This window comes from Lissotriton vulgaris, chromosome 11 (assembly GCF_964263255.1).
Source record: "Lissotriton vulgaris chromosome 11, aLisVul1.2, whole genome shotgun sequence".
Lineage (NCBI taxonomy): Eukaryota > Metazoa > Chordata > Amphibia > Caudata > Salamandridae > Lissotriton > Lissotriton vulgaris.
The window spans coordinates 959,609,452-959,627,116 of record NC_141699.1 but is presented as its reverse complement, the minus strand read 5'-3'; the positions used below and the strand labels follow the sequence as shown (position 1 = coordinate 959,627,116).

Here is a 17,665-nt window from a genome sequence, read left to right as displayed (position 1 = left end):
ATTCATAAATATATCATATTATATTAGGAACTGTGTTATCGATTTAAATATATATATATATATATATATATATATATATATATATATATATATATATATATATATATATATATGGGCATTAATTGGGACTAATATCAGGCAGTGGCAAGGGCACTCAGCCCTAGATATAAAGAATTACTGTCCACTAATATGAACTGCCTAAACACAGCTTGATAATCTGGATGATGTGAATCCTTACGTGTACAGTATAACACTGCCTAGTCGTAATTTGACCAAATGCAACTGTCAAATTGTACTGCTAAATGGGATATAGTGCATCCCTTTGAATATAACCATGTGCGGTAGGGCACTCAGCCAAGAACCAAGGACATGTCTCATACTAACTTGCAATGTCGATATAGCACGAATTTTGTGAATGACAGCAATTAGAACTATACATGAGTGAGACAAGTAATGTAAATAATTACTGGCATAAAACTGCATATACTAAAAAGTGCAATGTATGTAAAAAACTGCATATCCCAGAATGCTTTACCATGCCCCACATGTATAAATAATGAAAGCGAAGTAGGACAACTGCTTGACACTGCCGTGAAAAGGAACTTTTGTTCGAAACGCGTAGGCGATCACATTGTGCTAAATAAATGAATTCCATCTACCAAGCAGAGTGCCGGATTATTATTTTGCTTGAGAGTTGATTAATAACGAGACCCTGTCCTGGTCTCGATTCCGGCACCAACTTGCGAAGCGCTCCCTCTGCGACGGGACAGTTCGTGTTTGATATATATATATATATATATATATATATATACACTACTATTATAAAGAGAGAACATAAACCTTTTGGCAAGGTAAACTCGGGAACCACAGCGCCAATCCACACACCCAATACATTGTCGTAATCCTCAGGGTGTGCAGATGGACATAGGCTATAGAAAATAAAAATAAAACGTGAATTTAAAAATATAACTTTAAAAAAAAGTAGTGCCCTGAAAGTAGGAGGAGCGGCGGTGAAGTGAGGAGCTCGGGGAGGAGCGGCGGCTCAGGTAAGGCTCTGGGACACGGGACGGGAGGTTTTCCCGGAACAACTGCAGTAAGGCTCAGGGTCTGGGGGCAGCATTTCAGGCTTGCGAGGAGGAGCGGCGGTGAAGTGAGGAGCGGCGGCTCAGGTAAGGCTCTGGGACACGGGACGGGAGGGAGCCGGTGCAGGAGGTTGGGCCGGAACAACTGGTAAGGCTCAGGGTCTGGGGGCAGCATTTCAGGCTTGCGTGCACTCCCGCCCGCCACGACATTGTCCGGGACTCAGACAATGTCGTGGCGGGCGGGGGCCGGGGCGGGAGTGCACGCAAGCCTGAAATGCTGGCCCCAGCCCCCTTCTGCCCCAGGCAACGCTGGGGCGGGCTGCTAGTATATATATATATATATATATATATATATATATATATATATATATATCGACACCACCTCGTACTTCTCAGTACAAATGCACTCTTGACAATAATCTCCGCCACACGATATTGTGGTTTAGGAAGACTTTATTCCATATCCAGCCAAACTTTTAGACAAAAAACCCAATGCGTTTCGGCGACACACTCGCCTTGGTCACGGGTAATCAGTTTGTTTTCAGCCGACATTAAATAAAGAAAAAAGTGCAACATAGTTTCAAGTGTAAACATAAACATAGGACTCTATGCACCAACAAATCCTTTTCGGCCATCTTAACATGGTAAAATGTTTATCTTTTAACCTGTTTACCTTGTTTACCTAATCTTTGCAGAGCATTTTTTTTAAAAAAGTTCATCGAGTATCTAGAACTTGCTTTTTGAATATATTGCATAATTTCATTGCCAGTGTATATATCTCTAATTTAGATGTCATATTAGATTGCATATGACATGGAGTAAACCAACAGTCATGTGCTGAAAAGGTACATCACAAAGTATACAAACCCAAGTGGGTTTTCGACATATTTTTTCAACCGTTGATCTTAATATAAACGTGCAATCCCAAAAGAATACGTATTCAGTCCCAAGTGGGTAATTATGTTATCTCAAATATCATACATTGATGTTTCCATGATTACTGACCGTTCCAAATCATTTGATAATTGCCTAAATAATAATTTATGAAACCCATAATGCTCATTAAGGCGAAAAGAAAAAATATTTTGAATATTGCCATTTAGATGTCATGTTCGGGTACACATAACCTCACATAGACCAATAGTTAATAAAAATTCCATCACAGAGTATTCAAACCCAAGTGGGTTTTAAACATATTTCAAACAAATGGTCTCAGTGTGAACGTGTATTCCCTATAAAATGCATATTCAGTCCCAAGTGGGTAATAGACATTTCAAAGTCTCAATGGGTGATGAAAATTCCAATGGAACCAAAATTGCTTGATAGTTGAAACTGTAAAAAGTTCATCATGAATTATTCATTAAGGGAGGCAGTTCAAATTTCGAGGACTAGTCCATAGTTCTCAAGTTTTTCTCCCGTATACCTGCAAAGAATTGAAATATCTATTGGTGGCTCATACTATTATGTAAATGTTCACGTTATTAACTCAGTGAATTAAAATTCAATTTAAAAACAGTGTTGGAAGTTAAACGAAGGAGACAGTGAAGACGTATAAATTTACCTCAGAGATCCCAGCAAGAAAAAAGGGCAATACTACCAATCGTAACATTCTGCACATTTATACGTTTCATACATATATATTCTTATGACCTAATCATTCTCCTAAGAACCAGTTCATCTCCTCTTCGGAGTTTAATCCTTCTGGAATCTTAGTATTTAACTCTAGAATAACTCTTGATTCCATTTGTCGCAATTTACGTATTCGATCACCACCCCTATTGGACTGGGGGACTCTATCAATCACAAAAAATCTTAAAAGATTGCGATTCCCATTGTGTAATTCTTCAAAATGGCGGGCTATTGGAGACAGTTTATCTTTATTAGCAATAGCCCGCATATGTTCTAGTATTCTTTTCTTTGCGGGGAACATAGTGCTCCCAACATATTTCTTGTCACACGGGCACATAAGAATGTAGACACAGTAATCTGATAAACAGGTCAGATGTTTTTCAATCTTTTTCTCAGTTTTGGATAAGGGAAAATAAACAGTTTTGACATTGCAACTATGTTTGCATGCTTTGCATTTCATGCAGACATAGAAACCCTGAACCTCCCTAGATGTCGATTTGCGTAAAGAAATTTCATTTTTGCAAAGCCTATCTTTCAAAGAGTTGTTCTTCCTATACGTCACATTAGGGGAATCTTTCAACACTTCGGTCAGGGTTGGTTCCGTATGCAATATTTTCCAATGTCTATTTAAACATTTCCGTAGTTCACCTGATTTCGAATTGAAAGTGGAAATGTATCTGATAGTACCATTGTCAGATTCTCTCTCTTTGGGAGTTAAAAGGTCTGTTTGGGTCAGATTGGATGCTTTAGAATAAGCATCCTTTATACATTTCTGCCCATAGCCTCTCTCGGTGAAGCGTTGTTTCATCACCTGACACTCCTTTTGGTATTCCGATTCATTACTACAGTTTCTTCGGGCCCAAAGAAATTCCCCATAGGGAATACTGTAGATTAATGATTTTGGATGGCTACTCTCTGCATGTAACAAAGTGTTACCTGCAGTTTCTTTGCGATGTAAGCTCGAAGTAAGCCTGTTGTTAACTACAGAGATTTCAATATCCAAAAATATTGCCCTTTTTTGCATATCGTGCCCTCAAATCGCAAATTGACATCATTATCATTCAAAGATTGAATGAATAGTAATGCTTGTTCATGGCTCCCCCTCCAGACGACAAATAGGTCGTCTATATAGCGGAGCCATGAAACGACATGGTTGTGGTAGTTGCCATAGCGACTGGGCACCTGCCGTTCCCACCACCCCATAAAGAGGTTGGCGTAACTTGGAGCAAAACAGGTGCCCATTGCAGGCCCCTGCTTTTGTCTAAAAAACAATTCATTAAAAATAAAAAAATTGTTTTCTAGACAGAATTGTATCATTTGCAACAACATATGATTATGGTCAAGAAACGAGATAGATCGAAATTTCAAGTAGTATTCGCATGCTTTCAAGCCATCACCGTGCTTAATGGATGTATAAAGGCTGTTAACATCCAATGTAATCAGCAAAAATTGTTCTTCCCATGTGATCTCTCTGATTTTATTGAGAAAATCACAACTGTCTTTTAGGTAAGAAGGAAGTTCTTCTACAAATGGACGTAGGAAAAAGTCTATGTATTGGGATGTTTTTTCCAATAGGGAGTCCATCGAGGAGACAATGGGTCTCCCGGGTGGTTCTTCAGAGTTCTTATGTAATTTAGGCAGTAAGTATAGTATTGCCACTTTGGGTGTGCGGTTCAGCATAAATGAGTATTCTTCCCAGTCCAGGAGTTTGCTAGTATGCCATTCTTTTAGCATTTGATGGTATTTGGTAGTGGATTCCTTAATCCCATTACTGGAAGTCTGTTCATAACAGTCAGTATTCATTAGCTGCCGCATACCTTCTTTGATATAATCACTTACATTCTGAACAACCACATTACCCCCCTTATCTGATTGATGGATAGTAATGCTTTGATCCATTTGCAGACTTTTTATCGCAATTCTCTCTTGCTTCGATAAATTGTCTTTATTCCATTTCTTCTTTTTTCTTACCATATTTTTCAAATCCTTGATTACCAATTCCTCAAAGATGTCAATGCCACACGGGGGTAGGGTAGGGTTAAATGTTTATTTTGGCTTAAAGTCATTAGGGCAGTTTAAATTGACAGTGAAACCCAAAGATACCGCATAACATGGTGTAGAATCTATTTCCTCAAATTCAAGTTCTTTTAACACAATAAGTGCTTCAACTTTGTTGACTGTTTCAGAAGCTGGCACCACATTTTTAGTTGGTATTGCATTCTTTACTTTCATTTTGTGCCACTTGCGGAGCCTTAATTTACGTGTAAATTTATACAAGTCTATTCTCTCTTGTGAATAAGAGAAATCAGTAGTGGGACAAAAGGAAAGTCCAAAACTCAAAACATCAAACTCAACATCAGTAATCAATCGATTTGAAAGATTTACCACATTCTTTGTGTTCTTCATTTTCCTCGCTGTTTCTTTTGACCTCTCGTCTCCACTCCTGATGTTTGGCTTGTGGTTTTTCCGCCAACCGCCCCTCCTTGTAGATTTGAGGTTGTGGGCATTCCTCCTGTTTGTCTTCCTCTTCCTGTGCCGCATCCGGTAAAGCCCTTTCCTCGCCCCCGGCCACGATCTATTTGCCAGCTTTGGGAATTTTGATTCTGATTCATCATGCGAAATTCCTTCCAAAAATTTGGCAGAGTATTAGGTGTTTTCTCTGGTAATAAGGTCCCATCATCTGAGACATCACTTTCGCTTATCTCGCTTTCAGCTCCTCCTTCCGGTGTCATGTTACTCATGTTAGTTTTTTTGCTCATATTGTCATATTTTTTACTAAACGTGAAGATTCTGCCAGATTGATAGTCAATTTGGTCTCTTAAGAATTTTCGTTCTTTCTTCATGATTATCTCTTCCTCATGTTTCATGACTCTCTTTGAAATTTCTTCCATTTTGCTTTTGAAAGTTTCATCACTTTCTTCCTTTTCAATTTCTTCTTTTAAATCCGCAATCATTTTCAAAACTGATGTGCGTTCCTTCCATGCAAACTTAATCAAAATTGACATCATACGATTTGAACAATTCATTAGGTTTGCTGCCCATTCATTAGCCAATTCAGTGACTTGATCTTCATACGAGGGCGCAATCAGTATTCTGACACCTCTAGGTACTCGTTTCTCCTCTTGATATTTTTCTAAGGTAATTGCCTCCCACCATTTGGAAAGTTCCTTGCGCATCAGCTTTTCTAACTTCATATATTTTTGATTCAAAGAGGTCATGGTTGCATTTTTTTCTTCACTCGTACTTGCTTGTCCAGTCTGTTTAGTAAACATAGTTGCGTCTCTCTGCCTCCTTCGTGCTTCCATATCTTGTTCCATGGTTTGGCTATTATTTAGAGAGATTTATCTTTTCTCCGCTTAATAAGCCGCTTCCTGATTCATATCCACATGTGTTCCCCACCACAAGAACACTATGGCAATATTGCAACCCCTGAAGCGACTCCCGCAACTTCTCCGCTTGAGTCTGCAAGGGGAACGCAGCTACGTGAAGACGCCGGTTGATATAATTAACATGCACGCCGCCGGGTATTTCTCCTGTTACACATGTGCGAGACTGCACCGGAGTTGTATATAAGATCACTTCTACGGGGCAGGATTACTCTAGATATTTGAATGGTGATTTTACAATCTCACCTTCCGGCAATCCTCCAAAGCGTTTCTTGTCACTCCACGGTAGCAGTTGCACACGAAAACGCGGCCAGCAGTAATTCCACGGCGCTTCTTGGCATAGCGGTCAAACCGGTATTTTTACTTTAACTCCGTTTCACCATCCTTGTTGGATGGTGAAACGGAATATATATATATATATATATATATATATATATATATATATATATATATATATATATATATATTACTCAGGAAGTCAGCCTCACGTTCTGTAGAAGGATGACAGCGGACCCAGGAATTTTCAGGTGCAATCTTTATTATGTGCAAAAGCGCCCCCGCACCATAGCCATGACGCGTTTCGGGTCTTCCTCGACCCTTGATCACATGATACACAGTGTAAGGGTGTCTGCGTGAGTCTAGCATAGGTTTTGTCTGAAAGGGCACCCTTCAGTACAAAGTACTATGCCTAGACAAACTGTAAAACTTTTCCTGCTTTGTATGTGTGCTGTACAGTGCAGCACACATGCAAAGTTGGCAAAGAACACCTGCTTCAATGTGGCATTATTTTTTAGCACAAAACCCTGTCTACTATTGTTAGTAAATAGAGTTTTGCATCCAAAAGCATGGGAGGTAGCACGGGAGTGCCCATGTATCACCCATTTAACACCCCTCTCACTGAGACTAATGCAAAGCAGCACTTTGAGCTGCTTTGCGTTTACTTTTAGGTCACTGCATTACTTAAAGGTAACTTTCCAGTGCAAAACAAGTTTTGTGCTGGAAAGTAAGTCTAACAAAAAATGTTTTGAGCAGGTTTGCTCAATTTTGTGACGCTAAACCAGCTCAAAAGGTGTGTAAATCTGCCCATAGTCTCAGACTGACATGCTTTGCTGTATGTGGGGCTTTTGGAATGTCTGCAACTTTGCTCAGCACAGACTTGTGGAGGAGACTTTATGACCCTGGAGATAAGGTTGTGATGGTGGGGATGACCAGTTTTTCTGTCTTTGAGCATGCAATCAATTTGTTAGATCTTCAAGCTATGCAAGATTGATCGACCCAGAGAGACAGGCAAAATCTGCGCAGACTGTGTATGGCAGAGCCTCATCATTTTGATGATACAGGGTGAAATCTGATTGGGTGACAGTCACTCCTTGTAGGCTTTTGCCCCGCAGCCTGCCGCTGGAGACGGGAGGCTAGGAGAACAGCAAATTCTTGCCCTTCAGGAAGTACCTGGTATATGGAAGAGTAAGGCTGAAGATAGGATATGGACCCTCAGGACTGTAACAGCCAGGTGGTCACCACTGAGCTGGCTTACTAGTTCGACAGTCGCCACTAAGCCATTCAACCGCAGAGCTTATGAAGGAGGTAGACTTTTTAAGGACAAAGAACACACACATTGATCCTTTTGGTAAGCAAACTTTCATGATTCTCATGCCTCATCCTCCTAGTCTCTAATTAACACACTCACTCTTTCTGACTGAGGTTTCAAGGCACTTTAATATTTTGGCATCACCGGTTAATATTATGGAAGAAGAATACAGGCGGTCCACTCAAGTGTCTTGGGGACTAAAGGACACGTTTTCCCAGATTAATTTGGAAACGAATGTTGCAGGTGGGTTTTGCCCTCCTTATAGCTCTGGAAGGCCATCTAAGTCAGGGATCAATTGTTTAGTAATTTAGAATAGGGGTGTACAGCTCTGCAATTGGTCTGCTGGGATTAAGTTTTAGGATTACATTTTAATGTTTAATGACAGTATATGTATTTAATAAGGATATAGAATGAAGCAAATTGTTGCATGTACTACATGGATGTTCTTTACCTTTGATCGTTACGAAACCGAACAAAGGATCTAGATTCATTGGTGAGTATGTATCAGGGCGAATGCCTGTCTGCCATATTTAAAGTCTCCCTGGCATAAATGCATCCACCAATCTCTAACTAAGGAATCGTTATTCCTTATGCAATTTCTACACATTCTTTATTTGCAACTCACAAATTGTGAATCGCAAATAAGGAATGGCTTCTCATTCATTCCTATGGGCCTAGTTGCCCATAGGAATCAATGAGAATTGCATCTGCGCATGCAATATCAAAAAGGTGCCAAAAGGACACCCTGATGCACCCCTGAAAGTGCAATAAAAAACATGTTGCACATACACATGCCCCAAGGGTATGTTTGTGTGCAACATAGAATTTTGAAAAATTCACTTTTTTGCTTTTTTACAAAGTTTTAGCAAATTACCATCAACTAGAAGGTGATGGTAATTTGCATTTTTTAAAAGCGAAATCGCAATTTTTTTTTGCGTTGGATTTATGGAATCGCAGTTTGCGATTCCCTAAATGCAATCGCAATCTAAGTAATTACTAATTTTGCGATTACTTAATTAGCTTGCATTTGGGATGATATACCCCAAATGCAAAAACTGTGGTTGCAAAGGGGCAGATTTGTTGCGATTGCAAAAAACAATGATACATGTGCCCCAGAACCCTTACTTTTTAAAAAGAAAATACTGCCCAAATGCATTGCTATTCAAATGAAAGGTGCATCTTGTAGGCAGACTGCCAGCTGGACCTCCACACCAGCTCACCTGACCTCTGTAGCCAGGAGAGTCATTCCTTTCATTCTGTGGGCTCATTACATAAATCATCGCTCAGGAATACCCAGCTCCAGGTGCAGCGGCTGCTGCTGCACAGTGCTTGAAAGACAATAGCTGAGAAAGGCCTTGTCCCTTCCAGCTGCTGCAGGCACTGCCCGGGAGCTGCCTTTTGTCTGCCTGCCTCCTTGGGTTGTTTGGGTTTTTCTTAATCCTACCTCACGTGTAGTGCACCCATTGCATCGACTGTGCAGTTCTCTCGTTAAGTAAAAGAACAGAATGACTTTCAAATGCTTTGCAACTTTGTCATTTTTTTTTATTGTTTACAAGTTTTGCAGAAATTGAAACTGGTGAAGTTTAAAAAAAGGAAAACAAAATACTCTGAGTTTAAACCTATTATACTCATTGTTTGTTAGAGGGGGTAACCAACACCAAAACCCTTGCCTGCTAAGGTATTCTATGAGATCCCATGTACAAAAACCTATCTGTAGGCTTGAATTCAGAGTAATAACAATCCACCCTTACATACGTATTGACTTTAACATATCCTTTTCACAAACAATATCTGACCTACTGCCTTTTTCATAGTAAACAATCAGGCATGCAGCGTTTATCATTGGCTTGCCACCATAACCTACGAAAGCCCATTGTACTGCAAGTAAGCTTTCCACAAGGCAACCATTCGGCATAAAACCATAAAAGTACAAATATATACAAAATTACAGTTGGCAAGGCATACATACTATCTCTCCTAAGAGAGACCCATAAGGATTATTGCAGTGTGTATCTTCTATATCTACAGTTTGTTTGGCTGGATCGCCAACACCAAAACCCTTGGGTAGTACGGTGGCAGTGCTTAATTTGAGCCTGTGGTTTCCGGTGCTCAGCACCGGTACAGGACACGTTCATTTTTGGTGGGCACAGGGAGATTAAGTGATTCGCACAGAATAACAGGATGTTGAGCCAATGCCGAGACTCGAACCTGGTTCCCCAGCTCTGAAGTCGACAGCTCTGACCCTTATGCCACAACCCCACCCCACTTGTAGGGTTATTGGTTCTGTGTTAGGCAGCACCAACAGGAGAAAAGGGCTGGTGGAAGCTGCCTCCTGACAAGAGCCCTGGCACTTCATTTTTAACAAATTAACCACTGTACGGTAGTCTGTGGAACTCCATGTAACAAAATACCTGCCTACAGGCTTTAGCACAGCGTAATAATTATCCATCTATATAGCCTACTGTCTTTAATGCAAGCTTTTAACATTCATCACACATACAGTTCCAAAATGGTAGATGTGTTGAAAAATACAGCCTGCACAACAATTAACAGCCACTCTCAAGTAGACCTAACAAGAATTATCACAGTAAAACCGCCTAGGGTTGTCAGAGTGAGTGCCAATGCCAAAATGCCTACTTCAGTAATAGGTGAGATTACATCTAACAAAGTACCGGCCTATATAGCAAAGCGATAACAGCCAAATGTTAAACGCTAGCTGGCGTTAACATATGCTTTTCACAACTCATAAGATAGATATATTGCCTTTTTCATAATGTTTCTAAATAAACAGATAAGATTTATGACATCAGACATAACATTTCCAGTGCACCAAACAGCCATATATAGCTTATTGCCATAACCAACTCAGGCCTAAACTACACGCAAGCTTTTCACAGAGCCACTGGAATTATGGGACTCAGTGGCATTTTCTGCATAATTATGGATTTGTCTCATTTGCCACAAAATCCGTCATCTGCTGCATAATCTGCAGATTTTAAAAAAATACTTTTTTTCTAGCTCAAACTGATCAAAAATTACTAAAATTGCAGCGACCTGTGTTGCTGCGAAGTTGAAGGCCTTATGCAAAGGTGGCCTGGTCTTTTTTCACTTGCTCATTGCCATATTTGGATGATAAACTGGCACTAATGAGGTGAAACCTTTGCCCAGTGTTAACATATGAAAAAATTACAAAAAATATGAAGTAATACTATTATAAAATGTGTCACATTAGGTGGTATAATTTGGAATCTCTTGCTCCATGATTTAATCTTTGCTGCTGCAATATTTTTGGTCCTCCCCTGCCACGTAATTCCAGGGGCCCTGGCTTTTCCACAAGGCAACCAGCAGATACACAGTTAAAATTAGAAAGGTATACAAAATTACAGTAGACTAAGCAAAACTCTATCTTTCTAACAAAAGCCAAACAGGGACTCTGTCAGAACAAACCTTTTAAATCCACGGTTACTCACAATGCGTGACCAAAACCATTGCCCACTACAGTAATCTGTAGATCCCATACAACAAAATACCTTCCCAGGCTTTAATCTACATTTATAACAATCCACCCTTGAATGCCTATCGGCTTTAACATATGCTTTTCACAATAAATCCATCAGGCCGAGTGCCTTTATCATAACTTTTCACAATAAACAGATCAGCCCTATAGCCGTGAACATTGGCTTGCCACCATAACAAACTCAGTCTTGCAGTACAGAGTATAAACTTTGTCGCAAGCAAAAAAAGTGCAATAAGATCAGTCTTTTTAGTGGACTTCCACAAATTTGGCCAAATCCAATCTTGTACTCAGGGAGACAAGCATGTGGATCGAGGCTAAGGGCCATATGTATCAACACATTTCCCCATAGACACAGAATGGGCAAAACCCTTTGATACATCTGGCCCTAGGTCCCCTTCTCACTAGGAATCTGGAAGCTCCTCTTTTGTTTTTAATCACATAAGGTCATTCTCCAGTTGCACTGTCAAACCAGACCTAATAATCCTTTATGATCAATGTAGCCCTGGTCTCTCAAACACTAACCTCTACGCTGAAGTTTAAAGTTAATGTCTGACCTTCCCCCCGTGTTGCTGCTGTCAAAGAAAAACAAAAACTGTAAACGATCTAGTGATCTAAGAAACTGCAGTAGCATTACAGTGGTGTGAGTGTTACCCTGAAAGTTCAAGCTCAGGCAGCTTGCTCTTGCTGGCTCCGTAAGCTGGAAAATAAACACAATAATCACAGCTGTGTGGAGGGCAAGCACTTTTTTGTGGAAGCACACAATTTCCTCTCTATCAAAACATGTACTTCTGACTGCCAGCATGTGGAAGGTGTCAAAGCTTCTCACCTGGGGTGCATCTTAAAGCCCTTTTTAAGTATGATCACAGGATATCTGGTGACAGCTGCGCTCCTAAATAAGATCTTACCAGAAAGCTGTGACAGAGCGAAGAAGTGGGGGTCGAGGACTGGAGCTACAGTGATGAAAAGGGGGAAAGGAGTAGTGATGGTAACTGGGAAGAAAGGAGAGAGTCAGATGTAAACAGAAAGCGGGGGAGAGAAAAGAAAAAGGCAGGGAAGAAAAAAAAATGGAAGGTAGAAAAAGTGAAAAGCTTGGAAAGAAACCCACTAGTTTCACTCACTTGAACTTTAGAGGTATGGCCAAAGTAGGAGGAATTTTAATTTTCTGTCTGCAGTGAATTGTGAAAAAGTTTTAAAATGTTACCAACATTTTCAGCACATCGGTTTATCGGACCACATACAAGCTTTTTAGATCCAGAAAGTAATCACCAGTGCAAACTATTCATTTCCAAATTACATTAGCGGGGGCTATTGGGTGTGTTTTTGCACCCGATCATGACCCAGGTAGTAGGAGCAGGGAATTAACAGGATAAAATAGATTTTGCACATATTTTGCTTGCGTTATCGTGACTCCTGCAAGAGCGTTTCACAATATTACAATCATATTGAAAACTGCTAACAAAAGTGCACTGTAGTAAAACACTGAATCTGGGCCTTACTTACCCTATAAATGTATTGGGGTGGGATGATGCAGGATGAGACTGAAATGTTACTTAAATCATAGCTGATGGGAGTGCCAACTGTACCATTTAGCACAAGCGATATAAGCTGTATAAGCTGAATATATGACGTTACAACGCAAACAATTACAAAGCATTCCTTTACAACACTGGTTTTACATAGCAGCTACCTTTACAAAGCCTGATTTTACAACACGCCATTACAATGCATTTTTAGAAACTACTTTTACAACGCATTCCATTACAACGTATACAATTAAAAAGGAAACCATTACAACGCATAATACTTTTAGGGTAACAGTGGGGTAAATGTTGGATAGTGTAGGCGTAAAAATGACTATTCCCACTCCAGTGAATGCAACAGTAGGGTAAGTGTTGGATAGTATTGGGGTAAAAATTACTATTCCCATGTACCACCAAACCCATACCCAACCTAAAACTTTTAAAAACTCCATTACTTACTTTACAATGCGTTGTAATGGCATGTGTTGCAATGGTATGCGTTTTAATGGCATGCATTGTACTAACATGCTTTGTAATGTCTGTGTTGTAATGGCATGCGATGTAAATGCAGTTGCCTTGTAACAGCCGGGTTGTAAAGGTAGTGCGTTGTAATGACTGTGTTGTAATGGTTGCTTCCCATATAAGCTATATCAGCACTTGTGATGTACCAGTAAATGCATTACAGCAAGTCTGAACAATGCTGAGGCATAACACAGGCCACTGCAGCCCCTATGGTGCAGGGTGGTCCCAACACACCAGGCGGCCCCCCAATCTGTCAGGGGCCACCCATTCAGTCCAAAGTCAATGAAGATCTGTGAGATATTTGAGATTCATGGACCTCTCATCACATTTTGTCGCAGGGCCCTATTATTTTGTGTTATGCTCTTTGCCCAATGGTACTAGGCCAGCAAACACAGTGAAGCAAGGCTCGTAAGTACTGCAGGCCTGGCTTCCAAAAGACCATGATTTGCAGAAAATTATAATTTTGGACAGAGACTTGCACCTCCAATTCAATATACTTTTACACTTCTTTCTATTTCACAACCTTTCTAAAAGTTCTTAATTTGAGCCAGTGGTTTCTGGTGCTCGGCACCGGCCCCTTATTGTCAACACCGGCACTTATTTCAGGCTGCCACATGGTGGCACTGTCCATCCAATTTGGAGATGAGCAAACCAACAGTTGTTTAATAATTCAATATACGTAAAAAAAATGATAAATATCTACTGCCCAAACAATTCTTATAGCTTTGGGGGCCTGGAATAGTCTGAATTGTCACAAGTGTAGGATTGTGTTGATTAGTAGCTGTGTTTGTAGTGTCACTGGCAGTGTTTGGCAGGGGCAATAGGTGGTGCAAGCTGCAGTGGCCTCCTGACAGGAGCCCTGGCACTTATTTTGTTACAAATTAAGCACTGCTTTCTAGTTACAGGTTTCCAGTGGTACTGGGAAAGTGAAGTGACTTTTTCAGATATGGGTATTTTCCCAATAGAGACATCTACACACAGCACAATTCCGCATTGGAGAATGCCATTGTTGATGTTGTGTTAGTGTGCATTTTTTCTCCACAGGGCAATCATTATTCCCAATGGAGGAACGATTATCCCTGCACACCCAGTAAGCTTGAGGGTGTTTCAGTTCTCTTTCTGCCCTAGAAATTAATTGACTTCAGCCTTAAGCAAACCAAATATCTATGGTATGGGGGGGGGGGTTAAGAATACTCACAATATGTTTATGAGAGTTCACAATCTCACAAGTCTCATCATGCTTTGTAATTAGTAGGCCTGGGCAAAATTTTAAAAACACTAACGTAATTCGTATAATTTCGGGAACTTTGTGTTACGCTTGTTACACGAAAATACCCCAACTCACACCATTAAGCGGCTTTGCATAACTACCCACTATGTATGGTAAATATGTACTTTGAATGCGCCACTTGCAACAAAAATTACTACAAAAACATGCAAACAACAGAACACAAGCAGCTGTTGTTCACAGTGTTTCTGCTTTTTTGTGCTACATTTTTGTAGCAGGAATGTATCTGCATCAAAAATTGACAAGAGGGCACCTTTGATTTTGAAATATAGTGCAAAATAATGGATTGCCCTTTCACATAATATGTGTACTTTCACGCAATTTGCAGAAATTACACATTTTTAAGCCAAGTAAATGACAAGAATTTCACACAATCTAATTACAGCTTTATAGCAGGACACAGTCATGCATTATTATGTAAGTATGTGGTATTTGTAGAGCTTGAACCTAGTCGAAAGGCCGCAGGCCACTGTTAAGGGCAAAGACCAGCATACAATCAATGAGTGATAGGAGACGTAGCTGGGACCTGGGAGCAGAAGTTAAGTTAGTAATTATGTGGTACTTCTATATTGCAAACATATAGCATACTGTTACGCAGGAATTATAGGGCAGCCTGGCAAGTAGACTTTTGTGAGTACCTAACAGGCATATAGCACAGCCATTTTTAGCTATATACACGGCCACTGGAATTCTGAGATTCTGCGACCGCTGCAAATTTCGCATAATTCTGGATTTACCGCATTTGCCACACAATTCATGATTTACTGTATAATCTGCAGATTTTAACTAAAATAATTGTTCCTGCTTAAATGGATCAAAAGTTACAGAAAATATGGCAACTCCTGTGCACTGAAAGACTGTTTTGCAAAGGTTGACTGGTCATCTTTCAGTTGTGAATCACTTTATTTGGGTGTTAAATTGGTACTATTTAACCACATGGCTGCTAGGCGTTTTCCCGTCCTGCGCTAAAAAATCTAAAACACCATACATCATGACGAGCTGGCCTTGTCATCCGCGCACGGCAGGTAAGCGCCATGACGAGCCCAGCTCGTCATTAGCTTCGAAGGGGTTAAGGTGAAACCTTTTCTTGGACACTGTTATCAGGTGTAAAAATAATAAAATAATGAAGTAGTACTATAACAAAATGTGCTGCATTATGTAGCATCATTTGCCTTTTCTTGCCGCATAATTTAGTCAACCCTTCTGCATAATTTGGTCCTCTTCTGCGGCATAATTCCAGTGCCCCTAGCTATATAAGTGTGTATAGACCAAAATCCCTTTGTCAATTTGGTCCTTCTTTTTTCCTTCATGAATCACTCTGTAGCATGAGTTATACTTATTATTTTTGTTTGCTTAAAGGTACCAGTGTGAGGCTGATTAAATGGGGCGCTGTTCCATTAGTCGTGTTGAAGCATGACACATAACCACGCATAATGTCTATTACACAGAAAGTAGTAGGGCTGATTAGCAGTGGTTCTGCCCTATTAAACACAGAGATCTCCTGCCAGGGGGTTCTACTGTAGCCCCATGCAATCCATTTTAATGATAGCAAGGTGTGCCTGCATCTGTACATAAGACAGGAATCTGCCACCTTTGGTTTGGTTGGTGCTGTACAAATACCACATGCATACAGTACACCTCTGGCTAATTAAAAACTGGGAAATGCCAATATGGAACGTCTTGGCGCTACCTAAGTATGAATGAATTAATTAATGGGGTGCCTCTGCGAATTATATTGCCCATGCCCTGCCTCGCTTAATGGAGTGCACAGAAAATTTTAAAAAGTTGAAATTTGTTTTTTTCTAAATTAAGTGTGCTTAGTGAGGGTGTGAGATAAAGCAGCTACCTGAAATTACTGCTCCACCTGCAAATTGCAGAAGTATTCTGATTGCGTAATTCATGCATTGATCTATAAACGTGTCCATTCAGAAAGACCCCCATAACCCTGATACTGTGTCTCCAAACTTTCCCAACCGAGGCAACAACTTCTATAGGATTTCCCTCACCCCACGTGCAGTTAACCTGCACCAAGCGCTATGTCGTAAAGCAACGCGCCGGGGCCAGCGGTGTGAACGAAGCGCAGCGAGTCCCTACCTATATTTCATGCCAGTCTGCTTGGCCGTGGACTCCTTCAGCGAGATGTGGTGCTGAGGCGTGAAGGTGCCCAGGCTGCGCGCGATGATCGCCACGGTGCGGAACCGGGCGCGCGCCGCGTTCACCACGTTGGAGCCGCCGGAGTTCTGCTTGCTGTGCCGCTCGTCCCCATTGCGGCCCTTCAAGTTGTGCTCCGTGCAGGCGATGGACACCTGCATGGCTCCGCGGCCGGCCCGGGGATCGAGGCCCGGGTGTCACGGGGGGTGACGGCGAGGCCTGCAGCCTCCCCGCGGTCCAGGCAGGCGCGTGCTGAGTGAGCTCCGCTGGGCTCGCGCGCTCAGCTGGCTTATCCCGGAGCTCTATGGTGCGCGCGGCCACTCCACCTGCGGCCCGCGGAGTCTAGCGCAGGACGGCGCTCAGTCAGCTCTGCTGAGCGGTGCTCGCGCGCTCAGCTGCTTTACCCCGGACCTTTAGTGGTGCGCGTGGCCACTCCACCTGCGGCCAGCGGAGCCTCGTGCAGGACGGCGCTCAGTCAGCTCCTGGGATCCAACTAAACGGATTACAGCAGTCAACTTGGGAAAGAGAGCGGATTAGAGAGTGTTTGCGAATCTTCTGAATGTGACTGATGCTCAGGGGGAGGGGGTCCAGGCAGTCAGGCGCACTGAAGCCTGTGAAGCTGCCACTTCATGATTAACCCCTCCCGGGAGCCGTGCCCCGTCTGGCTCGCCTCTCGATCGGCTGCTTCTAAATCGATGCTGCGAGATGCGACTCCAACAGTCCGCGGGCCGAGAAATGCTGAGCAGGTAAAATTAGGAGCCGCGGTGCCATCTCATCACGGGCGCATCCCTCCCGGAGGATGGAGTGGGCGCTCTGTCACAGTGCGCGAGAGCCCACGCGAGACCGCGGGATGCGCTGCACCTGCTGTGAGTGAGTGAGCGCCCGTGCTCCACGGTGCTGGAGAGTGCAGGAGCAGTGCAGCTGCTTTCTATCAGGAGCAGAGGGGGGCTCTCTCATGAGAGTGCAGGAGCAGAGATGGGCT

At 41.8% G+C, this 17,665-nt stretch overlaps 1 protein-coding gene across 1 annotated transcript in view; it reads right to left on the bottom strand.

Annotated features, from left to right (window-relative positions):
• KCNAB1 (potassium voltage-gated channel subfamily A regulatory beta subunit 1) overlaps positions 1-17,007 on the bottom strand; it is a 756,359-nt gene extending 739,352 nt beyond the window's left edge. Inside the window, exon 1 of the mRNA XM_086944907.1 lies at positions 16,627-17,007. Within this exon, the coding sequence (XP_086801033.1) occupies positions 16,627-16,844 (218 nt within the window). The 5' untranslated portion in view covers positions 16,845-17,007. The remainder of the gene's footprint in view (positions 1-16,626) is intronic.
• Between the last annotated feature and the right edge of the window lie 658 nt (positions 17,008-17,665).